Source organism: Aulonocara stuartgranti, assembly GCF_965226115.1.
Source record: "Aulonocara stuartgranti genome assembly, chromosome: 23".
Taxonomy (NCBI): domain Eukaryota; kingdom Metazoa; phylum Chordata; class Actinopteri; order Cichliformes; family Cichlidae; genus Aulonocara; species Aulonocara stuartgranti.
Window position 1 is genome coordinate 47,192,078 of NC_138958.1, and position 10,072 is coordinate 47,202,149.

The following is a 10,072-nucleotide window of genomic DNA, read 5'->3' on the forward strand; positions in this document are numbered from 1 at the left end:
GTGGCTCTGGATTCCAGGCTGACTGCAGGTGAGGTTGTGGGGGTGTGAGCAGACACTGTGGTGTCGAATCTATTGAAAAACAGATTCGCGTTGGTGGTTCTTTGTGTCCGGGGGTGGGCGTCAAGGTACACACCGGCTCACTCTTTGGCGGCCGCTTATCGGGGCCTGGAGCTTGGGGCTCGCTCGGGCCACTTCGGAGGTGGGGTGCCCCCGACCTCTCGGCCTGGGGCTCGGTCACTCAGGCACAGCTGGCTGCCGGCGGAGCTCACGGGCGCGTCACTGCAACCCCCCCTGGCTTCTGCTCCGCGGCTGCTGGGTGAGCCCTCATCTGGGACTCTCCTCAGCTCTTTCTGGGACAGTGGCGCGACTGCCCCTCTGTTGGTCTTCCTTGGTCTCTTGTGTTCTGGGGGCCTCTGGATGTCTGGAGTTTTGATCTCCTCCATACCTGCTTCATGCCCTGGAGGACGGGGCTGTGGCCCCCCCCCACACCCTCTAGCAGATCATTACATGAAGGAACCTTTTAAAAACAAGCGCGTCCATGCTCACAGGTGTACACACGGGTGATCACACCCACAAACTACACCCTTTTTGGCTCCTACCTCAAAGCACACTGTGTTCTGCTGATCTTATGTGCTGCACAATAATGTTTAATATTTAGTATTTACTGTCATATTCCCATATATCATTGTGATGTTGTTTATTCTATTACTCTTGTTTTCTTCTGCTTGTTCTTTTCTTTCTCAACAGGTGATCCAGGTGATTGATATATGCATTTTTTTTTTCTGCCCATTCTGTTGGTTTTTGTTTTTTGCCCTTCTCCCCCGTCCCTCTTCTCAGCTGTTTCTCTTTCCCTCTTTCTTTCTCCCCTTCTTTCCCCCAGTCAAGTCTGTCCCGTATTCAGCAAGTGAAAATAAAATAAACAATAAAAGGTGAATCAAATGGACCATTACGGCAAGGCTGGGATGGTCAATTTGGTAAAGTAAATCCGTTGGGCATCTTTCTTTGCCTTTAGACAACAATTCTGATGGCAAAAGAGCCAAACGGGACAGGCAAACCCCCCCCCCCAAAAAAACAGAAAAACAGATTCAACTCGTTGGCTCTATTCTCACCTCCCTCAGCTCCCCTGCTGTTGGTTGGCCTGAATCCAGTGATGGTCTTCATGCCCCTCCACACCTCTCTCATGCTGTTCTGCTGGAGTTTCCACTCCAGCTTCCTTCTGTAATTGTCCTTAGCCTCTCTGATCTTGTCCTTTAGTAACACCTGGACCTTCCTCACCTCCTCTTTATTGCCCCCTCTGAAAGCCCTCTTCTTGTTGTTGAGGAGGGCTTTGATGGGCTTTACTCAACTGCGCCAGAGGCTCAATACTTATATCGAACAGCAGGGGCGACAGTGAGCATCCTTGTCTACACCCACGTTCCAGTGGAAATCTGGCTGATATTGTTCCATTTACCCGTACAGCCGCCATTGGGTTGGAATAAAGAATCTGTATCCACTTAATTAAGTTTGGCCCAAATTTGAATCTTTCAAGTGTATGGCCCAAGTACTGCCAGGAAACCCTGTCGAATGCTTTTTGCGCATCAAGAGACAGAATCATTGTTTCTTCTTGTTTGGTCTTGTACAAGGACATTAAGTTCAACAATCTACGAACATTGTCCCCATGGTGCCTTCCTGCAATGAACCCCGTTTGATCTGGATTTATAACCTGTGTAATAATTTTACTAACTCTTTTGGCTAAAATCGTGGTGAGAATGCGCAAATCAGTATTAAGTAATGAGATTGGCCTGTATGATTGACAGTTTGTGGGGTCCTTGCCCTCTTTATGGATTACGACAATTGTAGCATCGTTCCAGGACGGCACCATAGTCCCAGTCTCCAGAGCGCAGTGGTAAGCTTTCAGTAATAAGGGTGCGACTTTGTCCTTAAGTTTTTTTATAGAATTCGTTAATAAAACCATCAGGGCCAGGACTGTTTTTAGTTTTAAGGTTTGAAATCACCTGTAAAATTTCTTGTTGTCGAATTGGTTCATCTAACTCCTTTGCTACAGACTCTGACAGTGTTTTTAAATTGATCTTTTCTAAGAAATCAGATAGTGTATTGTTATCTTTACATGTATCTGAATTTTTATATAATGACTCGAAAAAATTGGCAAAACAACTTGCAATTTGATTTGGTTTAGTAATTAGGGTTTGATCTGACTTCAACTTTTGGACCATATTACAAGTTTGCTGTTTCCTGAGTCTTATTGCCAGCAATCTACTAGCCCTACTACCCTGTTCATAGTACTTTTGTTTAATGAATTGCCCTCAATTTTCTCGTTTATTAAACTATTACGCTCACTACGTAACATTTTAAGATCGGAAAGCAAATTGGCTGTCTGTGCTTTTTTGTGTTGTTGCTCTAGGTGTTTTATTTTGGCCTCCAATTCACACCGCCTAGCCTCTTTTCTTTTCTTCCTGGCACTTGCAAATTATATTATGCGACCTCTAATGTATGCCTTGGTGCAATCCCAGAGGGTTAAAGGCGATATTTTCGGAGTTGTGTTCAACTCCAAGTAAGTATTTAGTTCAGTATGTATGAACTCACAAAACTGCCAGTCATTTAGGAGTGAGGCATTTAGTCGCCAGACTTTAATGTTCTTGATGCTCCTGTACCATCTCTCTGTCATCCTCCTCGCTCCCTCTTTGCACTCACAGTCTTTGTGCATCATTAACACTCACATGAGGAAAACCAAAGTTTTACTGAGCAGAAGATGATCATCAGTGACGCTGTCTTTAAGATACTCTTGTTAGAAATGTTCGACTTTAATGTGAAACATTCAGAGTTTTTTCTCTTGTTGTGTTTGTTTGAAGCTGCTTCCTGTTGGCTTCAGCTGTTTGGAGTTTCCATTTTCTAAACTTCTACATTCTGAACCTTCTTCAGCTCTGAACAGATGATGAAACACTGAATGATTTCAAGCACTTTGTCTAATAAACTTACATCTTTCATTCTTCATACAGATTGAAGGACTGTGGTTTGTCAGATATTGGCCTTGATTATCTGGCAGCAGCACTGAAGTCCAACCCCTCGTTTCCCACAGAGGTGGACCTGAGTGGAACCTACAGCAACCTGAAGGGTTCAGGAGTGAAGCATCTGTGTGGTTTTCGGGAGAATCCACGATGTCGATTTGAAACTCTGAGGTCAGTCAGCATGTTTTAGTTGTGCTGAGATGAATATGATGTGAAAGTTGTGCTGACACTAAACTGCAGACATCAGGCTGATATTATACTGATCCACACTGAGGATCTTCATGGTAAAGTCTGTTTTCTTCTTCTCTGGTTTAGTCCATTGACTGCAGCAGAACAATGTTCACATTTCAAACAGTGATACTCAACGTATGGCCCGCGGCCCACACGCGGCCTGCCCACCTTTCCTGATTCAGAGAGAGGGGACCCTGATTAACTGTGTAGCTTCTTCCTCACAGTTCTAAGTATCAGACACAACAATGAATAATCCACAGCTGACTGTCTTTAGCAGGTCAAAGGTCACGGCACACAGCACTCTGTGAAACAGTTTGGAGCAGGAATTCTTGCACATTTACAAACTGACACTGCTGCACGGCATGCTGGGTAATGCTAGCTGCTCAGGTATGGGTGTGGTAACGGCTGTGAGGCTCTGTGGCTGCAGAACACTGAAGAAGAGAAAAGAGAGGTGGAGGACGAAGAAAAGAGGCGGAGATGAAGCAGACGTTTAGCTCCAGAGAGGGTCTGTGTGGGTGGGGCTCAGGCAGCTCCGCCCACACAGTGACAGTGAAGCAGGTGAAGAGTAATAAATGAAGACAGCAGACAGTATTTGATAAGCTGATGTACAAACATGTAGAATGATGGTGGCAGCTACAGAAACAGGTCCATACAGACTGAAGCGTGTCTCAGTCTGAATGTACACTGCTGTTATAAGAGCTGTGGAAACTCAGGTCAAAAGGACGTAACCACACTGCTGACAGTTCCAGGACATTCACAGAGTTACAGCATCATTTGTGACCATAAAGACAGAAAGCTCATCCAAATCCTGGGATTAAAAGTCTGTCCTGGTGGTGTCCAGTCAAACACGTCTCTGTGAAAGCTTCAATCCAACAGGCTCCAAAGTCCTTCTGCTCATTTCCTCGCCGGGTTCTTGATGCTCCTGTACCATCTCTCTGTCATCCTCCTCGCTCCCTCTTTGCACTCACAGTCTTTGTGCATCATTAACACTCACATGAGGAAAACCAAAGTTTTACTGGGCAGAAGATGATCATCAGTGACTCTGTCTTTAAAACACTCTTGTTAGAAATGTTCGACTTTAATGTGAAACATTCAGAGTTTTTTCTCTTGTTGTGTTTGTTTGAAGCTGCTTCCTGTTGGCTTCAGCTGTTTGGAGTTTCCATTTTCTAAACTTCTACATTCTGAACCTTCTTCAGCTCTGAACAGATGATGAAACACTGAATGATTTCAAGCACTTTGTCTAATAAACTTACATCTTTCATTCTCTATACAGATTGGTGAGCTGTGATTTGTCAGAGATCAGCTGTGATTATCTGGAAGCAGTGCTGAAGCTCAACCCTTCGTATCCCAGAGAGGTGGACCTGAGCTACCACAAGCTGCAGGATTCAGGAGTGAAGCAGCTGTGTGTTCTTCTGGAGAATCCACAACATCAAATTGAAACTCTGAGGTCAGTCTCCACGTTTTAGTTGTGCTGACACTGTCGATCTGTGGAACTAAAACCTTTATACAGGAAGTCTGGTTCAGCTCTTTGTAGACCTTCTAATCTCTGATGCTCTGAGTCTTACTCAGTAGATGATGCAGAGTTGTGAAGCCGATGTGGGTGAGGACACTCGCCCAGCTCTAACTACTTTGACGTCCAGGCGGCTTCCCTGCTTGTCCTGATACAAACAAACCTGAGTAACCTTGCAGGTCAGATCTCATCAGTCACACCTGTTATGGCAGCTCTCCTCTAGATTGTAGTTCTTGTTAACCTGGGATGGTTTTAGAAGCCTGGACCACAGACTGCAAGGGAAGATATTACTGGGAAAGGCCAAAGCAACCTATTAGACCCATTAAACACTAACATAGATGAATACTCAGATTTAAACCTTTATTGTTTCACAAAGGGTTAAAAAGGGAACGTCCACAGTTTAGACTGCAGCAGATTTTATTAAAGCAGTTTGACAGGAGCAAAGCAAAAACACAAAGAATAAGTGTTTCACATATTAATACATATAACATAATAATAAAAGAAAAGCAAAATAATGATACAAAAGAATGAAAAAGTTGTCCAGAGCAGCAGGATGTCTGAGGTCTGCAGAAACACAAAAACACAGCAGCTAAAAATAGTTGTTGAAAGAAAACGAGGTGGGAGCTGCTGATTCCTGAGCTTTGATACTGGATTAGCTTCAGTAGTTATTCCCATCACTGCTGTAGGAGCTACATTTAGTCACAGCTGATTGTCTTTGACCAATCAGAAGACTACTGTTGTAAAAACAAGCAGACAAAGAACCAATGAGAGTGAAGAACAGGATAAAGAGCTCGTGTGATGGAGGCAAAGCAATAATCAGCAGACTGTAGCAGTTTCTATCTGGATGAAAGTAGAAGGAGCTCAGCGGAGCTCAGTCCCATATCTTTGGTTAGAAACAACATCAGTGATTTCCTGCTGCTCGAGATGATTCCAGCAGCTCTCATTACAGCAGCTGATGAGAGAAACAGCTGATGGCTCACAGCTCGTACACTGTTGGATCTCCAGATGTTCACGTGGCTGAAGTCTGTGAAGAAACTGTGGTCCACGTAGTTCACACGGCCTCAGATTGGACCGAGCTCCCTGGATCACTGCAGCATCCTCAGCTGGTACATGGACGTCTCTGCTCCTCAGTCTTGGAGCCCCTGCAGGTCCGTCCACACCACCAGGGTCTTCTCACTCACCTTTCCTTTGTCCTCGTCCTTCATCGGCCGTGCTGTGTCTTTGTTCCTGCGGTGTTGTTCCCACGATGCAGCGCTGATGTTCCCTCCTTGAATGCACAACAAGTACGGTGCTGGTCTTTCTCGGGTGGAGCAGAGACAGATTGAAGTCTTTCAGGCTTTAGTGCCGACTTCCCTGACAGAGGCTGGACTCCATGGTCTGCACAGGAGGCTTCTACACTGTGTGGAGGTGACTCCTGGACTCGAAGACAGGCTGCAGGTACATGTGTGATGAAGAGGAGCTACAGCAGTGTGATGGAGCTGCAGGTGTGAAGGAAGTCCTGCTGTCCTGTCCCACCCTCATCTTTGCTTCCTCTGTCTTCTCTGGACTTGTCCTCCTGTTTCAGAAACAGCACTGCTTCATGCCGAGGGTGGACGGGAGCGTTGGCTCTGATTCTTTTACCGTCCACCACAAGGAGACACTGATGCTGACCTCCTGATTCATCTGCATGTGTTCTGCTTCACACTGCTCACCTCCACCAAAGACTTCACAAACATCTTCTTTCTTTGAGTCCAGTTTGTCCCACAAACACTTCCAAATCTCCTCCTCTGAGATTCTGCAGCTTCTTGCAGTGTGACTCAGCTGACTTCTGACAGACCACAGACTGGCACAGCATCCACATGTGTCTCCTTTCAAACAGGCTCTTGATGTTTCCTCCCACATCATTCTGGCCTCTCAGTCTCCTTTGTTCTCCAGCTCTGTAGCTCCAGCTGGTGAAGCTTCAGTTTTCCATGTTGGTAACAGTAAACTACAGCCTCTGCTGTCAGCTGGGTAACTAAACAGAGCTGCAGCACGTCTCTGCGGTGGTGCTACATCCAGCCTGCAGACGGCCGTCTACATGTTGTAGTGGTTTACAGTCACCAGGGGGCGCTGTCCCAGCCATGCAGGCAGTGGGCTGCTCTGCTTGTGCTGTTGTTGGTGAAGCTGAAGTGAAAGTGATAGGTTTGTAGTTTGAACCTATCCACTGGAACGTTAAGGACAATCTGCTACGCAGCAAAAAGCAAGACACAAGGCACCAAAGTTCTCTGGTTTACTCATGCATGAGGGAGACCTGGCTGGAGCCAAGCGTCGTTCCACCACTTGACCACCATCAGACTCTCAGCCAGGCTCCCCATAGCACTCCTTTTATTGTGGTTACATGAATATGCATAGGGTCATTAACATATAGCATCTCACATAGGTATACATGTGAACAAAGAATACTGTGTGTGTGTGTGTGTGTGTGTGTGTGTGTGTGTGTGTGTGTGTGTGTGTGTGTGTGTGTGTGGTACTGCTGATCAAAGGGTCATATAACATCCTTGGTCAGGAAGAGGGTAGACCCCCCTTCACCCTAGATGGTTCACCCTAGATAACACGGTGAGGAAGTCCAGCAGTTCATCTAAACAAAAAGCACTTAGACTAGAACAGACGTAGCTACGTTAATCCTGCCATAAAACAATAAGAGAAGGTACGACCTCTCTCGTGCTCCCAGGATGTGGGTGTGCATTCCAGTGTGGAATACACACCAAGCCCCTGCAGCCTGCTAAAGATCACACATCCTATCACTACACAATTGATTATACACCTCTAAGAATATATGGTTAAATATTTCCTAATACAAATGACAATAATAAAATCTAAACCCATCATCACCACCCTGTATTGTCATTTTTTAAGGCTATACGGCATATATATATCTTCAGCTCTACACCACTTGTCAACATTTTCAGTGCAGGCTTCATTTCATACACACATATTAGCCTTAGCATCCATGTCACTCTGCTGCAACAGTATGAAATTGGTAAAGGTGTTAGCAATCATTTTATTCACCATCGATCTTACACATGGCAAGATGCAACCTGTAAACAAGCAAAGCAAAGCCAATAATGTAAGAATGGGAGTCAAAAACTTTAGAAACATATTCCACCATGGTCCAGATGTCAACCAGGCTATCCAGCCTTGTGACGTGTCTCCTCCTGATGTGTGGTCCGCCACATATTTCTGCAGAGCAGTTAAGTTCTGCAGTGCCTCATAGATGTCTCCTCCAGTCGTATATCCATCCGGAATAAACGTACAACATGTCTCTCCAATCAGCTTACACACTCCTCCTTGTGATGCTGTTATCAAGTCTAGGGTCAGCCTGTTCTGCAGTACCATCGTTCTGATGGCCTTTTGCTCCTCCGCTAAGGCTGTTCCCAGAGTCTTAGTGAGATTAATGTGTCGCAGTAAGGCATATCGGTTGATCTCCACATGATCCCGCACCTCTGCAACTCCGATGTTTGGGATCAAACTTTGGAAGAATTTAGCTCCTCCACTCCAAATGCGGAATTCTCGTGGCACTCCAGTGTCTACTGTCACTCCAAAAGAGTTAGGTGAGGCTATATTCACCTCACGCTTCCGTCGGTTGCTAGGGTGATGTTCAACTCTGTCCATGAAGAAGACATGATCCGATAACTTCACCACGGCACACAATCCTCCCCATCCCTCAGGGAGTGATAGATAGGCTTTATGTCCACACAAGAAATACCAATCAGCCAAAACTCTTGTTCCTTTACTGCTCGGCACCATCCTTGCACATCCTGTCCACTTCTGACTCTTTGCTTTTACTGGTATCCTGTAAGCCCGGTTGGACTTGCATTCAGTCCTCCTTAATGTCAAGTTCTCAGCTCACTTTGCACTGGTCAAGCATTTCATACACCTGCTCTCATTCTCTGGAGGGCAGTAGGTGTATATGTATCCACATAAACGAAGCGGCAGCTCCCCCACTGACAGTGATCCATTGTTCATCACACACAACGGCAGTTGAGCTGTATTCAGCTTGTTCAGCAATATTATGTCTGGCAGTGGGTCTGACACTTGAGGCCAGGCCAATAAGTCAGTTTGCTCAGAACAATTCACATCTATAAGTGGCGACTTACTCCAGGTGATGTTCAGAGGTGTACTATAGTTGGCCTGGGACCAGAGGACTCTGTTGCCAGGATGAGTTGCTAAGCCCAACAGACACCAACTCCTGTCCTCTGGTATGCTGTACGGCCACAGTCCAGATGTATATGCGGATAACGGCATATGAGCACACACATAGCAGTCCGTCCTATTGTTCAAGTGAGCAGTTGTATTCATAAACTGCCACCAAAAGTTTGTAGAATAGCCATGAGGGTATTGGGTGTGGTTTCCTTGGACATACAGGGTCTCCACAGCTGACCATGATGACATCAAAGCCATTACACCCAGCAGGGTAGACAACACTTTACCAGCCATTCTGATGAGTACCTGTGGCTCAGTTGGTTTCTTCACCGGATTGAGACGAAGGGCCCTAGAGGCTTTCCCCCCCTTTGTACCCGGTCTTCCTGCCACTTACTCCGAGCTGGCCTGGATGTGTGTCACCTTTTTGCAGTGGCTTTGGTGTATCCAGGTGGGTCGTTCTGCAATCTTCACAGCAGTTGGTGTTGTCAGCAGAGCCTGGTATGGTCCGTCCCACCGTGGCTTCGACCAGCACTTCCTCTTTATGACCTTTATCAGTACCCAGTCCCCTGGCTTCAGACGTTCTTCCTGTACAGAAACAGAATCATCTGGCAGATTATTTGCACTCATGACTTCTTTGCTTTTCAGCATTTTAATCATCCAGTCTGCTAGTGTGTTTTCTTCTTCTGCTTTATCATTATCATTACAAAACACTGGAACTCTAAATGGCCTGCCATATATTATTTCAAAAGGCGTTAGGCCATTATCAGTTGGCGTGATTCTCATATACATTTTCACTAGCTCAATGCAGTCTACCCATGTTCTGCCTGTTTCCTCCATTGTTTTCCTGAGTCTCAGCTTTACTGTGCCATTAGTCCTTTCAACCAGCCCTGCACTTTGTGGGTGATATGAGCAATGGTTTTTCAGCGTTATCCCCAGATGTTGTGACATTTTCTCAATTACTTCATTCACAAAATGAGGACCATTGTCACTGTAAATAGTCTGGGGGATCCCATGCTCTGGGATCACATTTTTGCATATCACTTTAGCCACTGAAATAGCATCTGCTTTCTTAGTGGGGACAACTTCTACCCACTTTGAGAACAGGCACACAATCACCAGGCAGTACCTGTAGGTGTTACAGTTAGACAACTCAATGAAATCCATA

The 10,072-nt window shown here is 45.7% G+C and overlaps 2 protein-coding genes across 2 annotated transcripts in view; both read left to right on the forward strand.

The window, feature by feature from the left end:
* Window positions 1-6,403, forward strand: part of LOC309700363 (ribonuclease inhibitor-like) — a gene marked incomplete at both ends in the record, with an annotated part of 16,423 nt that extends 10,020 nt beyond the window's left edge. Inside the window, 3 exons of the mRNA XM_082523884.1 lie at window positions 2,997-3,176; window positions 4,510-4,591; window positions 6,311-6,403. Coding sequence (XP_082380010.1) covers window positions 2,997-3,176; window positions 4,510-4,591; window positions 6,311-6,403 — 355 coding nt within the window. The remainder of the gene's footprint in view (window positions 1-2,996; window positions 3,177-4,509; window positions 4,592-6,310) is intronic.
* LOC309701484 (NACHT, LRR and PYD domains-containing protein 12-like) overlaps window positions 1-10,072 on the forward strand; it is a 1,104,110-nt gene that overhangs the window by 188,076 nt on the left and 905,962 nt on the right. The gene's annotated exons all lie outside the window — the stretch shown is intronic.